A 24,874-nucleotide genomic window follows, 5' to 3' on the forward strand; every position below is an offset into this window, starting at 1 on the left:
TTTCTCCCAGGCAGCCCATTTTCTGTTCCATGTTACTTGCAAAGGGGATACAGAGAATGTCCGCCATGAAATCCAATAATTCTGTCAAGCGTCCATCGCCTGGCACCTAAAATGTTGGGCTGGCTCATAGATCCAGGAAAATTTCTCAAGGCCTTCAACAGAAGTAGGAGGGAAAGTAAAAACAAAAACAAGCTCATGGAAATGCCGTCAGAAGAGAGGACGTTTTGTTAGCTGCCTCCTTTTACTAAATTAAACCAGGACTTCTCCAAACCTTAGCCAATTTTGACAAAGCAGGGGAGCTGAACCTTGAAAATTTCAGGTTTGTCAGTATGCTTGGAAGTCATTTCCAGACACTCACTTTAAAAAGTAGCTCAGTAACCGGTTCTGAACCAATATGGAACTGGTTTTTCACACCGCGCATAATGAACCTATGGAATTATCTGCCATGGGATGTGGTGATGGCCACTAGCTTGGCTGGCTTTAAAAGGGGCTTAGACAAATTCATGGAGGACAGGTCAATCCATGGCTACTAGTATTGACGGCTAGAGGTCGCCTCTAGGTTCAGAGGCAGGATCCTCCAAATAACAGCTGCAGGGGAACAATGGCAAGAGAGAAGGCCTGCCCCCCCACCCCCGCCTTGCCTGTGGGCTTCCCAGAGGCTTCTGGTGGGGGCCACTGTGGGAAACAGGATGCTGGACTGGATGGGCTGCCTTGGGCCTGATCCAGCAGCAAGGCTGTTCTTATGGTTCTTATGCTTTAGACCCATTTAACGTAGCATCATATCAGACCCTTTTTTGTTGGCAGTAAAGCTCTCTAGAACAAATACAGTGACCCCTGATTTTTTTAAAAACGGTTTTTAAAAAACTATTTAAAGTTTTTACAAACACACTACAAGATTTTTTTTTAAAGCATAAAAATAAACTACGAATCATACAACAGAAAGCTGATTTTTAACCACTTCTTGTGTTTAGGGGCTTGGTTTCCAGACAACCCAGAGATTTTAGGGTTGGGTTCTGTTTCGGGACACTGGAAAACTCTTTCGGAACCAGTTATTAGGCTGAGATTTAGTTCAACTGCCCCCTCCCCCAAGGGGGAGCATTTTTTAGCACTGCCAATAACTGTCCCCAAAACAGTTTCCAGTTAAAATCCTCTCTGTGGAAAAAGGCGTCCTTGGAGGGGCCCATCACCTTCCTTGTTCTCACACCACGTTCCTCCTGGCCACAGGTTTAAGCAACCTTTCATGTCTGCTGTCTCAGAGGCTTTCACTGCTGCACCACTGTAAGCTGGACATTTTAATTGGCAGGCCTGGAGGTTGCCAGGTATGGAGCTTCCCAGCAGTCTTCCATCCCAGGTGCTTCTGGCACTGGGCACTGCTGCCCTCTGCTGGTCATAGTTCCCGGTGCCCAGCTGAGGACCATCAGAGCACTTCTAGACCAGAGCGTTTTCCAGATTACACGCTGCACCCGTTTCGCAATGTGTCCGCTAAGTGCTCCTCCATATTGCCCGTGTTTCGACATTGTGGTCGCTGCGCTGCCAGCAAGGTGCTGTCCATTTTTCTGATGCCTGATTTCAGGTTTTATTGCTGCGTTGTAGCCCTATAACGTTGTATATGCGTTGCAGGAAAGTAGCTGAATTTTTCCATTGTAGGAGGCTTGCCCCGTCGTTTATGCGTTGCGGTGTGGTGTGTATGGTTCAAATTGCAGTGCAACCATTTGTTGGTTTTTACAGCCCCTTTCCGTCCTGTTCATTAAATAATTTTCCCGTCCCATTCATGAAATGATTTTTAAAAAAATCACTTGGGTTCTTGCACAAAGCTGCAACCTGATTTTCATCTGCTTTTTGCTTTTGATCGCATTTGCTTTTTGTTTTTCATCAGACTTTTTTTTTTTAATACAGTTGTGTTTCCCTGTTTTTAGTACACTGTGGATTGGCTGGCTCGTTTGGTAGATCGGGGATCTGTTGATATGTAAAGCCACACATTTTTAAATATATATATATATTATCATGGGAGGTCTCTGTTCATCTTTTCTGCCAGTGGGAACCAAATCTTAGGGCATGCCGGAAACATAGTTAGGAGGATGGGAAACGGCCTTAGACAGGGTCAGACCATGGCCCTGTTATCACGCCCCACCTGTCCCTGCTGCTCTTGCTTGCGCTAAGCAGAAAAGAGGGAGCTGCGCTTACCCTAACCCCTGCTGGCGGCTTTGCACAAAGGCACCGAGGGGCGGGGGAGTTCCTCGCACCAGAGGTTTCCCGTCCCCTCTGCAACCCCGTTGCCCCCAAATGGAGGAGGAGGAGGGGGCAGTGAATGCGATTCAGGTGGAATATGGACACCCCCACCCAGAAAACCCGCTGCAGTGGTGGGCAATCTGAATGGCCCAAACTCTGTCACGCTGCATTGAAAAACGCACCGAGAAACGCTGTACTCATGGTTTCAAGCCACTGCCTCATACCGTCGCACTTTGCAACACTTTTACCAGTGCAAAGCTTGTAATCCGGGAAGTGCCCTGGTGAGGATGCTGAGCCCGGAATCAAGCCTCACTCCAGAACTCAGCTCTGGGTGGCCCATGGGGCCCAGTGAATGGTTCAGCGCCCTGAATCTCGTCAGCCACCTCCTTCTCGAATGGCGGCGTGGGTGGGCTCTGCAGAAGCAACAATCACTTCTTATCTCTGTCTCCTCCCTAAAAGGTGCAGTGCCCGGACAAAAGAGATGCTCTAGCCCCCAGTACAGTTTCCCTTTGAGTTTAATCTTTATCAAAGGCACAAAAAGAGAGAAAAGGGGAGAGGGAAAGAAAGGGGCTTTGGCAGGGTGGAGGTTGCCCCCTGAGCCCTCCGCAGCAAATGCTGTCGCGTTCTCTTCCCTCTGCTATGAATTTTAGGATATCTCCTAATTCCAAACTGCCTGTTTTTGGTAGTGAGTAGATGCTGGATGAAAGCCTGCTTTTAATTTGCACATCTCACTGTGGCAAGGTAGTCCAATTAGCTCCTTGTAAGGTTCTGTTGCAATCCAGTAGGTTGGAACAGAACCTTACATGTTTTGTTCACTTTTCTTTTCTTTCTTTTTAAAGGAAGCAACACAAATTTGTGCATTTCCAAGGTGTATACAGGCAGGAGGGTCTCTGAGCAAGTTGCATCCTCCTTGTGCATCCCAGACAGGGTGGAGTGGAGGCTGTAGGGGGCAGGTGAGCTGCGGTTTGAGCAAACGTCTGCTGAAATTGATCAGGCACGATAGAGCGGTGACAGGGAAAGCCTTGCAAGGCGGTTGCTCAGCAACAGAAACGCTTGATGCCAAGGAAGCAGAGGATGGGAGAGGGAGGGAGATGGATGGTTGTTGCTAATACAACCGCCAGAGCATAAACTGTGCGGTTTTGGGTGGGGGGAGAGAGAAGAGGCGCTGCTATACATATCAATAATGCCCAGAGTGGCAGAGCTGGCTGGGGAATCTATGGTTTTTCTCGGCCAGCTGACCCATAGCCTCTTGCCCTCTGGTTGCCAAACCTCTGTTCTGGCCTTCCTTATGAATAGGACTATTGATCATGAGGAGGGGAGTACTAAACAACAGCAAGACCCAGGGCGCCCCTTCTCTTTGGCAGGGAGGGGGTGGCCGGCCTCAGGCGGCACGTTTCAGGATTTGGCAGAGAGAGCCAGCCAAATGTCACTGCTTCCACGTGTTTCCGTAGCGGGAGTGGGGGCTAACCACCTTGTGCAGGGAGGGAGGCAATGGGAATGGCCTGTCTCGGGGCCCCCAGTGCTTCTAGGGGTGTCTCTTGGGCATGCTCAAAGGGGGCTGGCGGCTAGAGAGCAGGAGCAGAGCTGGCCCTTTGGTGCCAGTTGGGGCGACGATGGCCCTTGCACCAGGGAGGAGCTGCAGCCGAGTGGGATCTGGGATTAAGCATCTTCTGCAAGGTTGCAAGAGATCCCAGGGCCTGCCTCCTAGGTTGCACGGCCACTGGTCACTGGTCATGATGGCTCAGTGGAACCTCCAGCTTCAGAGGCAGTCGATCTCTGGATACCAGTTGCTGAGAAGCAAGAGTAGGAGTGGGCTGTCAGCATCTGCCGGACTTTAGCAGGAGGTGTTTTAGTTCCAGGAACAGGATAGAATATTGTGAACTCCTTCTCCTCCCGTCCCTCCAAGAAGCCCAGGGTGGCATACATGGGGGATCTATACGGTCTGGAGGATTAGGATCCTCTGAGTCTTTGTCCGTGTTCCCCTGTGGCATTAGCACTGTTTGTAAGCTGCCTTGTGAGGTAGGATAGGAGACTTTTCAGTCCATCAAAGCAATCAATCCTCGCTTAGTGTCGGCAGCCTGGATCTCGGCGGACCAAAGACCCGACTCCGACGAAAGCAGCTTCGGCTGTTCCTAGGAGCCCCAGTCCAGTTCAGGCTCAGGGCCCTGTCAGATCCTGGCATCCAATTCGGCGCCGCCACCCGGTCATCTGCCTTGAGCTCTGGCAGCAGCCCAGGACCAGTGGAAGGGACCCCTCCCCTCTCGAGAATGTGCACAGAAGAGGCAAAAACCCTCCTCCGGGATGGGCTTGGAGAGGGCCCTGATGCCCAAATGGGCAGGAGGCATGGCGCCTTCCCAACCTGCGATTCAGCGCCAGGCTGGGTTGGCATGGCTCCGTTTCCTGCCCGCTGCCAGCTCATCTGCAGCGGCTTTAATGAACGGCGAGAGCATAGGAAGTGGGCCCTGGCAGTCAGGAGGAGCGCTTGGGAAGAAGGGGCTGGAGCTGCCCCAAAGGCCCCACAGAGATGGGGGTGCATGGCTCTGTGTGTCTGCCTGCAGCCCTCTGCTGGGGTGGCTGGCTTATCCCCCCACGCCGGGCGCCTCTCCCTTTGAAGGTTGGGAGTAGCGGGCTCTGCCTTAATTAGCTCCTCATATTAACCTGGCAAATAAAGCAGCCCCCCCCCGCCCCGTGCTTTCAGGCGGCGGAATTAATTATTCCCCAAGTGCAGGACTGTCAGAGGGAGAGAGAAGGGAGAGGGCGGAGGGGGGTCGGTTGCGGAGGGGAAAGAAGAAAACCCGAGCGGATGAGACGCCCTCTGGGTTGCCTTGTGGAGTCGCCGGGAGAGAAGGGCCGGTCAGTCACGCAGGCGGCAGGGCTTGGTGGAGTTTATTATCCGGCAATCGATCGCTGACCAATTATTGTGCCCTTTCAAAGGGAACTCTTCCCCAGGCAGGCCGTACAAGCGGGGAAAGGGAAACAAGGATTTCGCCCCCCCCCCGCCCCCCGTGCTTGCATGAAAGGGCGGCAGCGAGAGGGTCGGGCGTGCCGGTCAGGGAGAGCCGGGCCCGAATCCTTCCACAGCTGCAGAGCTCCCTGGGCAAGCCTGGGTCTGCCCCCTCCCTTCCTCTTGGGCGAAACCACTTCACAGGGTTGTTGTGAGGATGGCAGGCAGGGTGGGGGAGCCCGTCTGCTGCTCTGAGCCGCCTGGGCTAGAACAGCAGCCGTTGCCCTAGGACGACTTCGGTCAGGAAAGGCTGGTAGACGCTGGTTGGACAAAGGGGCGAAGAAGTAAATCCCTGGGCTCTTTCTACCTGGGCTCAGCCATCCACCTGCCTGCCTGCCTGCCTGCCTCTCTCTCGCTCTCTCCCTCCGCTCCTGGCTTCTGCCTCCCTCCCTGGCCATCTCTTCCGATCTGTTCAATCTCGCTCGCTCTCTGCAGCCTGCCTTCCCAGGGGTCTCACACATGGCTCTGCTGCTGTTCTGCCTGTCCAATCCCATTTAGTCTCCACGTATTTCTGTGGCACACCTTTCAGTTTGTCCCAGGTGGTTTTCTTGATCGGGGCAGACACCGAACAGGCCGGCTCGCATCTCGGTGCGAACCCACAGGCCCTCGCTGTTGCGCATGCATCCACCCACCCACCCACTTAATGTCCCTGCTCATAAATGCACACCCAACCCAACCGTACAGCCCCCTAACAGGTTCTGTGTGCGCACTCGCCCTCTCCTACCTGCCAGAATGCAATTTCTGCAGTTCTTAGAGTGCCTGAATGCCTCAAACAAGTCCAAAGATATGGGATCCCAAAGAGCTAGGGTAACACAGCTTGTGGAACTCATTGCCACAAGAAGCTGCAGTGGCCACTGGCTGCGATGGCTTTTTAAAAAAAGTATCAGGCAAATTCAGGGAGGAGAATAGTTTGAGTGAGTGCTATGAACTCTGAAAGTTAAGTGGAAGCTTCATGTCTTGGGGAAGTATACCTCTCATTATCAGATGCTAGGAACAAAGAAGAGGGAATGGTCATAACCTTCCTACCTGCTAAGCAGAGTCCCCCTGGATCAGACCAAAGTACCTCTAGTCCAGCCCCTGCTCCCAACCATGTCCAACCACCACATGGGTATGAATCTCCAGGTGACGCTCAGGGCTTCTAACTCTGACGGAAGCTGTTCCTGGAGATCCCCACCCCGCAAGAGTTTGCACCAGATCAAGCCCTTCCAATCTCCAGAGTTGGTTTCAGTCTTTGTAGGGTTGCTTTCAGGTTGCCAACCTTCCAGGACTGGACTGGGGTCTTCAGGAATCTGCGTCAGTCTCTTGACAGGGAGCCTGGCAGTTTTCATGGCTTGATATTCGAAAAGGGCTGGCTGTGTGTGTGTGTGTGTGTGTGTGTGTGTGTGTGTGTGTAATCTCTCCAGGCATCGCTTCCATCAGAGCAGACAGCCCTTGCTTGCCTGGGCGGTAATGTCTGTATCTTATGCTAAGTCAGGGAAGAGACGACCCTTGGAGTAGAAGCCCTCCTGCTTTCTAACGGGATCCTCTTCCCAACCCAATGCGGCCAGAAGTGAACCCAAAGATGTTCCTTTTGGAAGCCGCTCTCCAGCTCACACTGAAATGCGACAGGTTTTCCGCGCCGTCGTCGTTCACCTGGCCGTCGTCGGACTGGGGAAAGACTGACAACCTCAATTAGCTTCACGACTCGATCAGAGCCCGCTCAGGGAACTGGCGGATTAAGCGTTTGCCGGGGTGATTGACAGGAGCCGGTGGAAGCAGAGGCGTCCGTGGAGAGACGGGCTGTCGGAATGTCTGACGTTGGGGTCAGACGCTGACCCGGGGAGAGGCAGTGCGGCTGGGAGAGGGAGAAAGATGGCGTGGCGTCCTCTTGTGTGGCGCTGACAGCTCCGCTCAGATTCTGACAACTCCATTTTGCGAGGCCCAAACAGGAATCCCTCCCCACTGCAATTTCCCTGGGGTGGGGGGATCAACATGGAATCAGTCGGCCCCCTGCTTGCTGGAGTGGACGTGGCTACGTGAAAGGTGGATGCACAGAACGCTATCCAGGGCTGGGCCCCGGTTCCAGAGGTGCCTCAACAAGCTGCCCTCCACCCCCACCCCCCACCCCCCCAACCTCCCAGGTGGGCCCTGAGAACCGCTCCAGCGCCATCACACGAAGGCTGTGGGCCCAAAGGTGGTCTTGGGGGCCTGCTCCTTCAGCAATGCTGGAGGCAGGTGACAGGGTGGATTTTGATTTTTAAAGTTGGGTTGAAAGAGGCCTTGCTGCCCAGGGGGCCTGCACTTCTCCCACTGCCCCCCATACAATAGGTGCAGTGGGGATTTGTGGCATTAAAAAACAAAGAAAGAAAGAATGGGAAAATGGTTTACCCCAGGGTGAGAAAATACACCAAGGTGTGCACGACTTTGGATGCCAAGAGCACCCTGGGACACAAACAGCATTCTGAGGCCGCTGCGCCTTGCAGGGCAAGATGGGTGGGTAGGTGGGTGGGGGTTGGCAAGTCACACACACACACCCAATTATCTCCCCCTCCCCTAATTGCTCTGGGCATTATCGGTGTTGGCTTTACTCTGCGACAGCCTGACCGGTCCTGATTTGAAATCCAAGCAAATGTTGGGTGTTTTGGTTGCAGAGGAAGCCCCATAAGCCCAAGAGGAACCCTCTGTGCGGGAAGAAGCCCCTCTTTGGCCTTCTCCTCGCTGGACATTCCCTCTCCCCACATCAGATGCTGCCTGCCTCTGTGTGTGCGCAGTCTGTGCAGACTGACATGAAGCCCTCCCCCGGGCCCCCTCCCCACTGTGCCCCCCACGTCCCAGCAATGTGCGCTGCTCCTGGCCGGGCTCCTCCCAGGGCATATGGGACCGACTCCACAGTGGGTGTTTCCGAGGTGACAGCAGTAGTACAGGATGCTCCGTTGCCAAGGCAACTCCTCGGTAACAGGTGCTAAACCTTCAGCAAACTGCTAGGGCATGAATGAAGTCTGGGATTGCATTTCTTCCCAGCGCTCAGGGAGAGCAGGGAGGAGGTGCTGCCGTCTTCAAGCTGTTGGGCGGCTGGCGCTTGGCGGGTCCTCCGCCCTCACCCCACCACAGCGCAAGGAAGTGTACCCTCCAGCTAGGTGTATGGAGAGGAGTCCCTTCCAGGCCAGAGAATAGGGAGGCATCCGACCCAGGGCTTAAATCAAGCTGCAAGAGGATGCAAGACCCACTGCCACCAGATCGGGATCCCCAAGTCACAGGGATAGAGTCACAGAGAAGGGAAGGGCGGTCTAGCGGCCGCTTTCGTTATCTGCCAAGGGGTACAGGTCCCGCTCTTCTGTACGAAACACGCAAGGCAGCCGTGCACACACTGAACCTCCATGTTCTGCCTCAGTATACTTTAGAGTTCCAGATGTCAGGAACAACCGACACAGGAGGGCCGTAGCTTTCGTGCCCCACTTGTGGGGCTTTGCCAGAAAAATGGAACTGGCCTCCAGGATAGTCCAAAATACTAGGCTAGAGGAACGTCTGCTTTGATCCCCCAGGCTCCTAAATCTGCCTCCCAGACACCCCGGTCTGAGGTCCCTTTGTCCTCTCCACCAAGACACAGACTGGGCTTTTTGAGTTCGCATCTCCTCTAGAATGGGGGGCGGGGGGCGGGCTGGGATCCTGTATCCGCCAGACCCCAAAGTCCCTGCGAGCTCTCGGGGAGCACTCTACACACAATTCGGGTTTTTCATTGGACGTTAGTGTAGCCCAATTTATATCTGGGGTTTTAAAAAAAATCCACTTTTGGTGTCGGGTTTTGGGGGCAACTAACTTCAAACTCGGGTAAAGCCTGCTGTGCTCTAGCCTCTGTGGCAAGGCCCCCCTCCATCTCCCTTTGCCCTTCCCACCGCTCCTGAGTGCCCCGAATAGGTTGTGCAGATCTGGGCAAAGTGGCTCAGTGGGTTTGGGCTTGTCTTCCCTGGATGCAGAATTTGGGTGTCAGTTAACAATGTGTTGGGCACAAGAGTGCATACGGCGTGCTAGCTGGGAAAGGGATTGAATTGGAACGTTTCCCAAGGCAATGGAAAAGGGGCAAGCAAAGAGCTGTAGCTCCGTGGCGTCTGAGCCTCTGCTCGGTCCTTGGCAGCATCTCCAGGTGGGGCTCGAGAGAGCCGCTGCCGGCCTGTGCAGACAACACTGAGCGAGATGGACCAAGGGTTGTTGGACTCAGTAGACGGCAGCTTCTGATGACTGTATGAGGAGGAGCAAGAGGCACAAAGCCGGAGCAGAAGACAGCAGGGTGGAGAGGAGCCCCCTCCTCAAATGATAACCCACCCACCCCACCCCCGCCCCCAGGCATGACCTGCCTGGGGGCTGGCAAGCTGCAGGGCTCTGTGTGGATTTTGTGAATGAACTCAAAAGGGCTTCCAACCATCAGCGATTTAACAACATCATCTTTCTCTCTCTTCTCTTTGTAGCGAACAGTTCCCTGCTGGGCGGAGGCGGTGGTAAGTCTCTTAATTGATACCTTTTTTCTTCACGGCTTCAGAATTAATATCTCCTCTGGTTTGGAAAGGAATGGGAGGCAGAGGATGACAGAAAGCAGCCGCTGATTGGTGCACAGAGTGGTTGCTGAGAAAGTGGGCTGGGCGGAGGTCTGCTGGTTTGGGCCCAAGGTGGGTTTGGCCCAGGGTTCAGTCTCCCAACGGTGGCCCTAACCAATACAAGCAAGCAAGGTGTGCCTTGGCCTTCACCTTCCATTTGTCCCCGTCCTTTGGTCCCTAAGGTATACTGAGGCTCCATTCTGTCATTATGGCACATAGCTGTTGAGAGAGCATGAATGTGTCTCCTTAAAAAGAAGAGAGTCCATCATGGGGAAGTGAAGTTCCGTGCCCCTTTTCAAATTCTGTTCTTTCCCTTGGTCTCTTGCCCTTTTGTTCTGTGGAAGAACTCCAGGTTGCAATCGCTTTCCCAGGTGGTCGCCGATCACAGCAGCACTGATCCGACCCAGACCTGCTTAGCTCTTGCATGGTGGCTCTTCAGACCAGGTCCTGGCTCACATCCTGTGTCCAGGATGTGCCGTGCAAGGAAGCACTTCCTTCAGCGGGGCCACACCTGGACTTGCCGCCTCTCTGCTTTCCCACACTGTACGGTGGGGCTGATGGTCTCCACCTAAGAAGAGCTCTGCTGGGCCAGACCCAGCCTCCACCCCGTGTGCCCAGTAGCCAGCCTGCCCCACTCACTAGTCTCTCCTCTGCAGCTCAGGCACCCCCGGGGCATCCAACGCTCCCCTTCAGGGGCAGTAGGCAGACACCTCCGTTAAAATCCAAGGCCACCACCTTCACTGTGCTGGTGGCTCGAATATCCCTTGCTTCCTGGTTGTACTTCGTGGCTTATCTGTGTCTTCATTTGCTTTTTAAAATGGCGGCTGTCGGCACACTCTGAGCTCTGAAGCCGGAGCCAGGAGGAGCTGCCGCTGTCCCCAGGGATCCAGGGCTCATGTCAGCGTCCAGAGTCCCTGTCTTCTTGCGCGGGGAGCAGGTGGACGCTCGGCTTCTGACATGGCGCTGGCGAGGCGGGGAGCAGTGGCTGAAAAGGGGTCGCGCTTGGGTGGTGACAGCTGGCGACGTTCCAGGCACCGGGCAGTTGCTCCTTGCTGCAGGTTGCGGCTGGCATCCTGCACGGACACGGAGGATGGGGACAGTTCCGTGCCCTGGCAGCTGCCTTGTCCAGACGCCCCAGCTGGTCTCTCTCCGCCCTGTTGAGGAGCCCACGCAGTTCCTGCCCTGGTTCCCCAGCCCTTCCCCTGGGGAGCAAAATGCAGCCTCCTCTGGGCTCAGAGGGTCCTTCCCACGGCCAGTGCAGGATCACTGCTGGGATGGGCAGAGGGCCGCTGTGGGCACCTGCTGATCCTGCCAGGGGGGTTCTGCTTTTATTTCGTGGTAAATGTGTTTATTTTTCTAAGTGCATTTTAGATTAAATATTTCACTGCGCAGAGAAAGAAAAAGGCCTTCGCATACACCCAAGAGACCTTGACAGCCATGAACACACACACAGACACACTTCCAAGAATATCTCTCCAAACTGAAATGGGTTCAATTCAGACACCACAAATGGAGCCTGAGTTTTCTCAGACATACAGATTGTCTCCCATCACATCGTCTGATAGCTTCACTTAACTGAGCCATTGCAGCCACAATCCGGGCCCTAAGAAAAACGCTCTCCCCATGTTGGCAGAGCAGGGCTGTGCCAACATTTTGCAAGGAACATCTTTGCCCCACTTCAGAGATTCCACACCAAACCAACCATGGTCTGAAGGGGAAGCTCTTCAGAGAGGCTGATACCCTGCTCGGTACAGAATGCGCCGTAACATGCTATGGATAACTGACTGAGCTCCCGAGCTCCAAAACACCCATGACTTTGTCACACGCTTTCCGCCTGCCAAGCTTTTCTTATACCTTTCCAAACCGTGTTCCCACAAGGCAGCTTATCAAATTGAAAATGCACTTTTTAAAAATCCACACGGAGATCACAATTAGAAAAATAACAGAATGGTGGATCGAACCAAATGCAGAAGACAGGTGTTAACAGGCAAAGAACACTCCGTCAATTATTCAATGCCCTGGGAGATTTTTTTAAAAACCCCAAAACAAAGGCTTGCTTTAAAACTGGGAGTGTGTGTGTGTGTGGGGGGGGGAATTCCATGTCAGCTGAGAGGGTCCCCGCCAGTGAACATCAGTGGTAGGCCAGAGTGTCTACAGATAGAAGCATTCACCCCACCCCTCCTGGATGCTCGTCCTTTTGCAGGAGTTCCTGTTCTGCTGTGCCTTCTGTTTGGAAGCTCAGCAGAGTGACTCATCCAGAGATGCAACAGGCAGGCATCCTCCCCTGAGAGGGAGGCATCAGAACCTCTTCTGTGGGTGGGTGCTTTGGACTCCCAGCACCCTTCCATCGTTGGGTTAATGCAGTTATTGTCATGATGTGGCCCGCGAGGGGTTCTCTTCTTGCGCCAGCAGACGGTTGGGGCAATGGCAGGTTTAAAGCAGCTGCCTCCGCCTCCGGGGAGTCCAAACTTGGTGGAGAAGGAACGGCCCCCAATGGCCAAGCCTGCTCTAGGCTTCAGCGCAGCATCCCTCAGAGGCAGGGTCCCCTCGGCAGCTCCTGCATCCGTACCTCTGGCACGGCGAGTATGTACAGGCCTCCTCCTACGCCAAGATTTGGCAAAATCAAAGTGCCGGGTGGCAGGAATAGGGAAACCCAGCCAGCCAGCCAGCCAGCCGGCGGGGGAGGGAGCGGGAATTGCAGGGAAATGGAGGAGTCAAGCAAACAAACAAGCCCCCTCCTGAGTCCCCCCCTCCCAGCGGCATCACTGCCAACATTAATGGGTCCCTTATTTATGCCTGACCCAAAGTGATCCCATTTTATTTCCCCCCTTTAAAGTCCTGGACCTGTCGCCAGTCTTCGTGCCTTGATAAACAAGAACCCACTGGGATTTATCCTCCCGTCCATTAACCTGTGATCTTGCGGCTCGCAAATAGCGCTGAAGCTGCAGCCTCCATCAAGGCGACCCCCGCCCCTTCCTCAGCGTCCCGGTGTTGCAGGTGCCAGTAGCAAAGTGGGGCAAAGAGGGGGGGAGGCACGGAGGGTCAAAGCGCCCTCTTCCACACTGGGAAAGGTGTGATCGGAAATTAGAGGTTGCTTTGAGTCTGTTTTTCTCCTAAGAATCTAGTCCTTGCAGTCTGAGAGAAAGGCGAGGATTCAAAGGATTTAGTCCTCATGGTCCGAGAGAAATATGCAGGGAATCAGTCAAAGAACCAGGACTTGGACCAGGCGGTTGACCTAGTGAGCTAAACTTCACCTCCCAAGAGGAAAGGGAGAAAAAGAGAAGAGAGCTCCAGAATGGCAGCTCTTAGCAAACACTGCAAAGGCCTTTGCCAAAATCTTCCCCATGCACACACAAATGACAGGCTAGTCGTTTTCCAGGGACAGGTACTAGCCAATAGGGACCGTGCCTGGCAAATATTGGCCATCCCCTGTAAAGCACTACAGGACTTAGGACCAAGCTACTGAATGGCCTGCCGTGCAAATTATTCTTATAATGAATATGTATATCCCGCCCCTTCAGTGCGCTGCTGCACGGGGCAGCTTACAACATTAATAAAATAGATACGATATAGAATAAAAAGTTACAGTTAACAAGAAGTTAAAAGTCTAGGCTAAAACCACAATTAAAACAACAAGTTTTAAAATTTGAAAATACACGTCATGAATCTGTCCGCCCTACTCAGAGATGATCAAGAAAGGCCCTCTAGTGTATTCTATCATTTTCTGAAGTTCAGTTGGCAGTAAGTGCACAACAAGGCGTTTTCTGCAGTGGCACCCACCCTGTGGAACCTCTTGCCACATGAAGTCAGATCAGTTCCTTCATTTTCCATGCTCTGCTGGCATCTAGAATTGTGTCTGTTTCAGCAGGCATTTCTAACGCTGGTGTATTTTCTCTGCTTTCCCTCTTTGGGGGCCATTCTTCATGCTGCTGAATTGGTTGGTTTGATTTTATTGTCGTAGGATTCTTTTTATTATTATTATATTAATTGTTTGAACCACTTTGAGCACCTCTGATTTTGGAGGGGGAAAGCGGGGCACACATTTTAATGGAAACAAGGAACCAGGGGGCAGCCGCAGCATATACCCTGGGAAAGTCTCCTGGGTCTGCTCCATGAAATTGAATGCAGCTTGCATGCAGAGTGCCTGCTTTCTCACTGAGCCGTGGGTCATCTTCAGCTATACATCCCATGCCAGAGGAGGAAGAAGGCAGAGGGCATTGTTCCTGCAATTAGAGAATTTTTGCTGAAAGCCTTCGGTCCTTTTATTTTTGCCTTGAATAGCCAAAGAAACTCAGCTCACCAGAGGGGGCGGGGAAATGTATTTTTTAAAAACCCCTCCTAATCAGCAAAATAGCTCAGCACTAAAAAAGGAAGAAAGGGAGAACAAAATCAATTTCTACATCTCCAGAAGGATATGCGTAGATCTCCCCCTAAATGGGAAGTGACAGCACTCACTTAAAGCCCGGCTAAGATTGATGCTGCAGAGAGTCGCCCTCTTGACAACTGGGGATGCTTTTTGCTGCTGCCACTGCCGGAGGGGGCTAAAAATAGCTCTTGTGAAAGGCAGAGGCTGCTGCGGCTGCTGGGACACATCTGTGCAGGCAAGTGTGCACCCAGATGTTCGCCTCACACCTGGAAACAAAAGGAGCCTGGATAATCTTGCTACTGCTGCTGTTTTTCCAAAGGAAAAGCTTGCAGAATTGGAGGGCAGAGGTGCACCTAGGTCATTTTGGAGCCTGGACCTAAAGGCCTTTGGAGGCCCCCACCCACCCACTGCAAGTTAAGCATCATTTTCTAACACGTAGGTTCTTGAGGGCACAAACCACACCACCCAGGACAGACTAAAGAGGATTTGGGGGGCCCCACGGGGTATGGAGGCCCCAAAGTCCAGGGGTAAGAGCGCCTCTGTTGGAGGGAGAGGTCAGGAAAGCTCAAGGGTGAACAATTTCCAAGCAAAGCTGGACGGCCGTGGCAGTTAAAGATGCGTTCCCAACAGCAAAACAGTCGCCACCATCTCAACTGGGGGTCAAACCAAAGGGGCAAGACCCACGGAGAGTGCGTCTTCTTGTGACTGTGCACAGTGTGAGGAGGCCACCTTTCCCCTCATCGTTTTGTACAATGAATCGCTAAAGGGGTTCATTCAGTGGGCACTTGGTTGCTGGAAGAGGCGAGCTCAAACACGAGCTTCTGATGGCGTCTTGATCCCACTGGCCTCCAAGCACTCTATTCATTATTATTATTTTGATGCTTTTATTTATAGGTTCCCTGTGCCCAAAGAGCTCATAACCTCTAATATCCCCCTTTATTCCATTCCATACAAAGGATAATGCATTTCTTTCTTGATAGTCCTGTCTGCGAGGGATTCACAGCAGGGCTGAACAGATTTGCCTTGCCTACCTGTTTTCCCTCCCAAAAGCAGGTCTAAAAATTTCAGACAGGTTCTATTCGTAGATTTAGGCCAATACTTGTGGGGTTTTTAAATTTTATTTTAAAAAGACAGACCAGTGGTTCCTGGTGCCGCCCTTAGCACAAATGGCCTGCCACATGTTCCTCCATCTTTGCCTCCCCTGCTCACTAGGTTCCCATGAGGTTCAGGGAGGAAGATGTTTAAAGATCACCCTCGCCTGTGTCCTGTGGACATGATCCTCCCTCGGCTACCCTGACTGGGAACATCATGGCAGGAGGCTTAAAGGGAGCACACTTCAGGGAGTCATTTGCTTAAAGAAGGGGCTCGTCCTGGGCAGATTAGAGATGCACTTATTTATTTGGGGGATGATGGGGGAGATTTCTCTGGCCTGCCACTCTACCTACAACCCAAATGCTCAACACCTGAACAGACACCTTTTTGAAAAAAATGAATTTGCCCTTGTGTAAGGGACTAACATACCCCGCCCCCACCGAATCGGGGGGGGGGGGGAAATCCAGCCCTTCTCCACCCCACTCCATCCATCCACCTGGCTGCTTTGGCCAACTGCCTTGGAGTCTGGCTGGAAAACGCTCATGCTCACAACTCGCCCAGCCTGGTCCCTCTTCCCTCCTCCAGGGCCGCTCCCCAGATGTCCTTGTCCAGAAGTACAATTAAGCCCATTACCTTGGATTTTATTTTCCTGCCTTTAAAAGTTGTTTTGCAATCAAATTAAAAAGAGAGGAAGAAAGCGGGGAGGGGGTTGGGGTTGGCGGTGTGGAAACACTGCCCTTCCGCTAATGCACTCTCGTACCACTAAGTGCCATAAATCTCGTCGTGGCGTTAAAAAGCTGGACCTCGGAACTCAGCTATTTCACAAAAATCCCCCATAAATCTCTGTCAAGCCGAGCTAATGAAGAAAACAACAAAGTGTCAATAGCAGAGGCTTCCAGGGGGCCCCTCCTCACCGCTCCCCCCCCTTCGCGCCGGATGTCAAGGGAGGAAGGCGGCAGTGGCGGGGGGGGGCAGTTGCTCCAGCCCAATACTGGACACATGACGGTAGCATCTCAGGACTGCAAAGCCCAGAGAGCTGCCAGGATAGGGAGTAGCCTCCCCGCCCCTCCTCCTCCCCATCCCGCTCCGGTGCTGCAGATGTGGGCTGACGCACGGGGACGTTTGGGCACAGACCTCCGAGTACATGGCAGGCATGAGCCCAGACCCCCAGATCTCTAGCCAGGGGTTTTGTGGGGAGCACACCTGAAGGGGTGGGTGGGGGCGGTCATTGCAGCACCTGCATACGGACAGCCTGCTGGTGTGGCTTCCAGGTGGATTCATTATATTCAGAATGAACAAAGTGGCATTTCCCTGACAGCCGCCCTCGGAAGAAGGGCCTAGCCACACCTGCCAGTTGCCCCGGGACCTTTGAACCCATCAGCCAGAACCCTGGAAGGCAGGAGCAAGGGGGCTGGAGCTGAGTGGGGGGGACGGAGACCTGCCTGCCCCCCACCCTTTTCTTCCAGCTAGAGCTTCAGGGAGGGAGGGGCCCTGGGAATAGCCCAGAGGGGGCCGGGCTTCAGCCTTGAAGGTGACGGTCCCAGCAAGCCGCCCAGACCTGTAGACCTCGGAGGGTCTCCAGAGAGCCTGGTGCACAGGAGGCAGGTCAGGCAATGGCTGCTCAAACCATGACAGCTAGCCTGGCCCTCCAGCTTATGGGCCAGCCATCCGCCATTGTCCAAGTTCTCAGGGTCCGAGGAGGAGGCTTTGGATTCTTAGCTGTTGTCAGATGCCTGGCTGGGGGATCCGTGTGTGTGTGTGATGGAAAGGGGAGGCATGAGCCTTCCAGATAAAGAGAGGGGGCCCCGACGGTGTGCGGGAGGCAGCAGACCTGCCCTCTGTCTCGGCCAGTAGACTGGTCTTGGGAAAGGAATCCCACTGCACCGGGGTGTGTGCATGTGTGCCGTGGTTCAGACCACACACACACACACACACACACACACCCTGTGCTGGGGCCTTTGCGAGCAGGACAATGCCTTGCTCTCCCCGCTTGCTGTGCCTTGCTCTCCCGAGAGGGGACATCCTGGGGCTGAGCCGTGTGGCTTTTGGGCCCCCCTCTGGCCGGCTGCCTGGGCCAGGCTTCTCTGCCTGCTGGAGTGTGTGTCTGTGTGCCTCTGCACTGCCAAGTTCATTCTCCCCGTCTTCCAGCCCCCATTGAAATGGAAGGGGACCGCAGGCATGCTTCTGCCTGGCTGCCTGTGCCTGTGCCTGTGCCTGTGCGTGTGCGCGTGTGTGTGTATATTTTGTATTCTGCATTTCCTGTTTGTTTTCTCTGTCCTGGCAGCAGGAGTGAGGCATAAACAAGCCAGCAAATGCACAGCTCAGGTCTGAAGCTCCCCAGAGGGACTTGGCGTCTCCGCTGCCAGAAAGGGAGGCCTGCCCTTTTTTCTCCCACTTCACAAGGAGGCCGCTTTTTCAGCGGCGGCCCGCGGGGAGAATCGTCCCTTTCCTCCGCCATTTCTGCTCCAGTGCCTTCCTGGGGGTTTGAGGTGGGGGGGGGGGCAGAGAGAAGAGAGAGACTTCGTGTTTCTGGAGCCAAAATTGCTTCCCTCGGAAGATGTGCAAAGAGGGATGCGCAGAGCAGAGCAGCCCCCATGGCGGCAGAGAGAGCGGTGGCGGATGCACGCACACCAGGCAGGCAGCCCGCTGGCTGCCGATGGCACGGTCAGGGACAATGGCCAGGCAGGGCAGTCGCCCAGGAGGGGCTCACAGTGCTTCTCTTTCCCCCTCTCCTCTGTTTCTGTTGGGCTTAAACTACTTCCAGAGCAGGGGGTGAGGGAAGGGGAGGTGGGGCCCGGAAGCTGCCCTCTACTGAGTCAGCCCTTTGGTCCCTCCAGTTCACGGTTGCCTACTCAGGCAGGCAGCAGCTCTGCAGGGTTTGGGGCAGGTCTTCCCCCCCCCCCGCCTCATAGGATGCCCTGCCCTGCCCCAGAGACCAGCCTCCTCGCCTTGAGCACCACAACGCAAGGATGCCCAGAAGGCAGCATCTCAGTTCCATGAGGTTGGGGGCCTCTTCTTTCTGCAAGGCACTGCTCTCCATTCCCTTCCCCATCGCATGCCTCTCTGGAGTTGCCCTTTTGCATTCAGCGGCAGTGACTGTGCTCACTGGGTCCCCGGCGCTCTCTCACACCGGGTGGGTGTCCTGATCTTGCGCCTGCCCTTTGTAATGGCCTGTAGCGGCACCGCACTCCCTCCTCCCCAGCTGGCTTCCTGAGGGGCAGCTCAGGGACCCTCCCTCTCTTAGCATGAGGACACCTGTTGCTTCAAGCCCCACATCCAGGGGCGTAGCAAGGCTGGAGGGGGCCCAGAGACAAGATTTTAAAATGGGCCCCTCGCTGATATACACACACAAACACACTTCACAATAGATCGTGCACTCACCCTCACATCCCCATTATGAATATGGTGAATATCTAGTTCACATTGAATCTAGTTTTTTTACTCTCTGCTCCTGCCGATCTCCAAGAGACTCAACATAATGCATAGGGGGTGAAACATGGGTGGGTGGGGAGTCATGTGATGTGCCTCTGGGGGGCCCCTCGAGGCAGTGGGGCCCCAAGACAACTGCCTCCCCTTGCCTAACGGTAGTTACGCCCCTGCCCACATCCCACACCAGATGAGCACCCCCGCCAGCCCCGCTGCCAACCCCTTGCCCGCCAGCTACCTGCGTTCCTCGCTGCCTCCCACAAGCTGGTCTGGCTCGGCTCTGCTTACGGCCCACCACACACACACACACACACGGCTGCTGGCGCCAGGAGAGCACAGCCGTGCCAAGGTTGAACAGGACCCGTGCGGTGGCGGGCAGTGCCAAGAGCAGAGCCCTGAGCCTCCTTCCAGCCCAGCCGTAAAAGGCTTTTTACTGGCTCGATAAAAGCGGAAGCGCCGGCCCTTTTGTTTTTATTAGTCGGGCTGCGATTATAACCCCCACACCCGCCAACCATAAACATGACACCAGACCCTTTCCCTCACCATGCATTAAGAACCCAGGGGTAGGGGTCTTAAATCAGCCGCTAAATCCACACCCGCACCCCAACTTGCATCCCGCTCTTGTTTATTAGGCCTGACATGTTTACTCTGCGATAAGAAACGGCGCTTTCACTGGGAGATTTGTGTTCTATTTTTCAATTACCACTCGTCTTTCTCTGCCACTTTTGCACTAAAGGGATAATAAATGTATCAGAGCGTTTCAATTATTCATCTAAATCACGGCCGCACCACGGCCACTGCTGCCGCTGCGCACCGTTGACAGTTGCACCCCACAGCCTCTCTTGCCTTGCCTTCCCTCTCCTTCCCCTGCTCTCCACTTCAGCTGCGGCTTCCCCAGCTGTGCTAGACCCGCCGAGGCAGCCTGTGCAGAGGCCGCAACGTGGCCCACATGTTAAAATTTAATGGGAGGAGTGCAGTGGCTAAGCGGGCCAGCCGGCAGCAAGGGAAACCTCCTCTTGCAGGCTCGCTCCGGCCACCACAGGCTCGCTAGTGGCCCCCTTGGGCAGCCGGCCTCCAACCCTGGGATCCTCGTGGGGCCCATCTTGCCGTCATCTCGCCCGCCATCCTGTTCCCCTCTGTGGTCAGCCCGATCTCTGGGGGTGCACAAAAGGGGCAGCAGCGCGTGCCTCTTGGAGGAGCCGCCCAACATGTTCCGTTTCTGAAAGAGAGGGAAATGGTGCATTTCCACATTGATGCTCCCATTCTAGACATCAACGAAAGAGAGCCCTGGCAAAACTGGAGAGGAGAGCTGGTCTTGTGGTAGCAAGCATGACCTGTCCCCATAGCTAAGCAGGCCCTGGTTGCATCTGAATGGGAGACTTGATGTGTGAGCACTGCAAGATATTCCCTTCAGGGGATGAAGCCACTCTGGGAAGAGCATCTAGGTTTCAAGTTCCCTCCCTGGCAGCATCTCCAAGATAGGGCTGAGAGAGATTCCTGCCTGCAACCTTGGAGAAGCCGCTGCCAGTCTGGGTAGACAATACTGAGCTAGATAGACCAATGGTCTGACTCAGTATATGACAGCTTCCTATGTTCCTAACTGCTCTCCCATGGGTATTAAGGCTTTCCAGATAGATGGACTGGTGAGAATACAATGGTCAGTTGCAGTATTAGAAAACATGCCCCAAACCTTCATGTATCTAATTTAGTATTTATTTCTATATATGGGTTTGCGGCGGAGCCAGGGCAGAATGTGGCGGTACAAGGGCAGAGCCAGGGCCAAATCTGGATGCTCCTGGTCTTTCAGGCCCCCTGATTACCTGGCAAAGCTTTGGCGTAGTCCAACCAGTGAAACATGGGTTCTTTGGCACCCTACTGAAGCATACAGGTTGGGCTGCAACGCGGCATCATGTTGTTTAAAAGAAGAATTCATGTCATCGAGGCACCCTGATTTCCTAGGTTTATTGCCCTCTCCTGCCCCACGGAAACCGTGCTTCCTTCCTGCCCACCTACTGCCAGCAAAACCCAGCTGGAGTGTAGCTGGTCCCACTCAGGCCTCTGGACCTGATAGGACAAGATGTGGGAGTCAGGAGCCGGGAATGTGGGAGACTGTGTGATCATTATAACTCTTCATCTAAGTCCTGGCTCTCCCCCCTTTTTGGTCTTCTCATCCCTCCCCCCCCCCAGCCCCCATTAACAGCCCTGCAGCAGCCGAGGATTGCAGAGGTCCTTTCTCTCAATCAGCATTAACCTGCTTAAGGTCCTTATTGGTTTTCCAAAGGATTTAAGAAACTATTCAGTTTGAGATTAGCATGTTGGGGGTAGGAGGAGAGCAGCCATTGCAAATCTCCGAGAACTGCTTGGAGGGGGGGAGGTGAGATATTTGACTAAGAAAGGCACCCTGAGGGGGGCTAATCCCCTCCTCGCACTGGGAGCTGCACTGGGGTCGTGCCCCCCAAATAATGAATGATAACCCCCCTCCCCTTACCTGGAGTGCTGCTCTTTTGTTTAGCAAAGCTGGGTAAATTAGCCGTTCAGCTCAAGGAGGCCAGAGCAAGACTGGCCAGGCGATTCGCTTTTATTTTACTTAGCATCTATCTCTCTTTGTTTGGCTTGATTTATAACTAGCCGCCTGCCACTAGGAGTAACTTTATTACTGGACGTTGGGCTAAGACGTTATCAATTATTACGCAGACAGCGAAGAATATGCACCTCTGGTCTATTGATTCCCTGCATGACCACAGGTAGTAACCCACAGAAAGTGTTGTGACTGCAGCACAACTAGTAAAAGGAGGACCACTCCTGGTGAGGATGTAGTGGAGGAGTTGTTCATGAGCTTCTGAAGAGGGTGGCAAGGGGGGCATTTCCTTCTGGCTCTTGTCATCTTAGAACTTGGGGTCCCCTGAAGAAGCTAATTGGTGGTGCTGGGATCAGGACAACAAAAAGGAAGCGCTTCTTGGAATGAAACTTGTGGGACTCACTGACACAAGGTGTGGCAATAGCTGCTGGGCTGCCCTACTCTGAAGGCTTTAACAGGCAGGGCTTCTGTCCAAAAAGGAGCGGCGAATTCTCTCCAGAGGGTGCCTTGTGGCCTTTCTGATTTGCTGTAATGGTGCCACCCTTGCACCAAGCAAGCAAGCAAGCGCTTTCTCTCTGGCCCCTGCTGTGCCCTTTCGCGGCAGGCAGGGCCCTCCACCCTGTGAGCCCCACCCTCCGGCACTTGTCCTGGGGCTGCCTCCACCAACGCCCCCTAACAGAGGACAAGGGGAGGATTCATGGCTCCCTGCACAATAACCTTCCGTGCACTTTGGGAATGGCGCCTCCGCCGATTGGGGGGCATGAATGGGGGACATTCATGGCTGGGCTGCTTGTCTCTCTCCCAAGGCGCGCAGGGAGCCAAGCCCTCCTCCCTCCAGCGCCCCAGACAGAAAAAGGAGATTGTGCCAGAGTTTGAAGTGGCATGGGAACATGATGTGGGAGAGGTCCAGAGGGGGGCAGGCAGCACTGGACTGGGGGGCAGGCTTGGAGGCAGGCCTCTCGGAGTCTCTCCTTGAGGAGGGGTGTCTGCTGGCCAGTGGGGACAGAGTGGGCCCAGGACCCACAGATTCTCTCCCCAGAGTGGGATTTCTTTCGAGGCCTTCCCTTGGGTGCCGGTAGGACCCTTTGCTCCTGCTGGCCTGGCCCCAAATGGGTGCTTGGCCCTGGAGATGATTCTTAGGGTTGGAAGGAAGCAAAAGGCCTCCAAAGTGCCACCTGAAAGGGAATGTCCGGATTCCTCCCAAGGAGAAGCAAGATCTCGGCGCCTCTCTGGGTGCTTCCTTCCCAACCCCCAGTCATTTGGCAGGGGCCCAAAGGGCCATCACTAACTACTGCAGCAGCAGGGAATACATCCCGCAGCTCTGCCTAGCCGACCCCTCCAGAAGCAGTGACGAGGTGGCCCAGACCCCATCTTCTGGAAGAGGTGCCAGCTGGGCAGGAAGGTGTGGAAGGGAGAAGACCCTGGCAGCCCTCTGTTCACACCCAACCATCCATTCACGTACCGTTATGTGCAGATTCTGTTGGACGCACCCACAGCAGTCTGCTTCCTCCCTATGGACTGCTTTGTATTCGAGGGGCCTGTGTTTTTAAAGTGAGCTCTTCAAACGGGCCCAGGTACAAGCCTTCACACCACGCGTCCCTGTGTACAGGCAGCTGAATGCACCTGCTTGTTCAGCTTACTGTCTGCACAAGCTTCAGGAGGCAGAGGCAGAGGCAGAGACTCGCCTTGCGGTGAGCCCCGCACCCCACCGTGTGACTACTAGCCATACAGGGCACTCGGGGGAAACAGGCAATAAATACAGACTGAAATACTGGAATAAATACACGCAGTTATGGATTGATGACGAGATAAATAAACACCAGTGTCTTAACTTCCTCGCTCACTAAACAAAAGCCCTGCTGCCCAAAACATGCTCGGCTGCCTGGCTGGACCTCCCCTCCAAGAGGTCTCGCCCACAATGAACAGGGCAGTCTTCCTGCCCTTGAGAGGTGGGGCCCCTGCCCGCCCCTAGGAGGCCGTTCCGCAGGAGCGCTGTGGAGCTGCATAAAGGGCGCAATTGTATGCAGCGATGAATGCCGCGCTTCTTATGGAAGCGAAATGTTTTCAAATAGCAGTTGAAGAAGCCAATTGCTCTTAATCATGGACCTGGAGTTGCATCTGGAAGAACGGCGGTGTTGAGCTGTCTTCCGCTTTTGATCTCAGGGTGCTGCCGGGACAGTCTCAGCGGGGGCCCCCTGGTCCGTGGCTGTGGCACCCCCTTTGACCCATCTGCAGACCCTGAGAAATACCACCCCCAGGGTGCTTCAGATCAGGGAACGGTGTTGGCCACTTTCAACCAAGAGTCCAAACAATGGCTTCATTAGGATCTGCCAAGGCTCACAGCAGGAACCTAGGGAAAGTCCTCTTGGAGCCGAGCAAAAGTCCATCTGGTTCCCACCAGATGTCCCCAGAGATGGGTGTGAAAGCAGCAGCCTTCTGCTTTGTCTTCTGCGGTATATTGCCTCTGGGGTGGGAGGTTCCACATTAGCGGTTGTGGCTGCCAGCCATTGAGAGATGGCTCTTTTGCCTCCAGGAAGAAGTCTAATCCTTTTCATAAAAGCAGCCATCAGCACAACTTGGGGGAAAGAATGCCACATATTACTTAGCTGTTTTTTGACATAATACTTCCTTTTGTTCTGTTCTGAATATTGTGCTTTTGCATGGCACAAAATTCTTTGCAACAGCACAGAATTTTTCCTTAAAGGGCCTCAGGTTGGCTGTACCACACAGATCAATAAATACGTTTTTAAGGGAAAGCAGGTGTGGGGGAGTTGCCTTCACTCAAACATTTTCGTCCTTGTTTATTCATTAACACCCAGTCTGAGGAGAGAAAACCAGTGCTAGGATTAGATCTTATAAACTTATGGATGGTGCAGAGGGAGGGAGAGTTTTCCTTGCTCTCTGGTAACACTTGGGGTCAGCCAGTGAAGCCGATAGGTAGCATGTTTGGAACTGACCAAAGGATGTGCAATACGCAGTTAGCTTGTGGAACACACTACCACAAGATATGGTGATGGGGCAAGGAACTGGACATTTAGAGAGAAAGAGAAGTCTTTAGATCGCCCTTAGCCACAATAGCTATGTAAAAGCTCCTTCTTAAAACCTCCCTCTCTGTGGCTGGGGACGTAGTGCAGGGGAGGGCCAGCCCCTTCAGCATCCCTAGGGAGGGAGTTCCAAAGTCCCCCAGAGTCCCAGGTTGGGTGGCCCGTGGCCTGAGGCAGGGCAAGCCATCTTCATAGGCTCGTAAGCGCTGGGCTTGAGCTGTTTTGCCAAGTGTGTCTGTGTGTGTTCCCTTCCTCTACAACCCTCCCGCTCTAGGGAATCTTTAAAGATTGGTAGCAGCCTTGCCAGCAGCACGCTCTTGGCGGTCCCCGCTTGCTTTGCATCGCACGGGTGTGGGGAGGGGGAGGACAACCCCCCCCCGCTCGCGTGCATCCACGCGCCTGCAATCGATCCGGAGCCCGTTCATTTCCATCAGGGCCTGGCTCCTTCCTTTGCTGCTGATATAGTGCAGCGACAAGGGCTGACGTGTGTTTGTGATTCATGGACTCCAGACTGCCGAGCCTGGCATTTAGAACACATTTCCGTGGACAAAACAAACAGCCGTTGGA

General features: G+C 54.1%; 1 protein-coding gene across 7 annotated transcripts in view; it reads left to right on the plus strand.

Annotated features, from left to right (window-relative positions):
• The window catches only part of MACROD1 (mono-ADP ribosylhydrolase 1), a 197,112-nt gene that overhangs the window by 136,542 nt on the left and 35,696 nt on the right, over window positions 1-24,874 (plus strand). For all 7 annotated transcript variants that reach the window (XR_008312180.1, XR_008312181.1, XR_008312182.1 and 4 more), the window contains exon 4: window positions 9,676-9,705. Coding sequence is in view for 4 of the 7 variants with exons in the window: in XM_053277725.1 (XP_053133700.1) it covers window positions 9,676-9,705 (30 nt within the window). In the remaining 3 variants the exon portion in view is untranslated. The remainder of the gene's footprint in view (window positions 1-9,675; window positions 9,706-24,874) is intronic.

This window comes from Hemicordylus capensis, chromosome 14 (genome assembly GCF_027244095.1).
Source record: "Hemicordylus capensis ecotype Gifberg chromosome 14, rHemCap1.1.pri, whole genome shotgun sequence".
Taxonomy (NCBI): Eukaryota; Metazoa; Chordata; class Lepidosauria; order Squamata; family Cordylidae; genus Hemicordylus; species Hemicordylus capensis.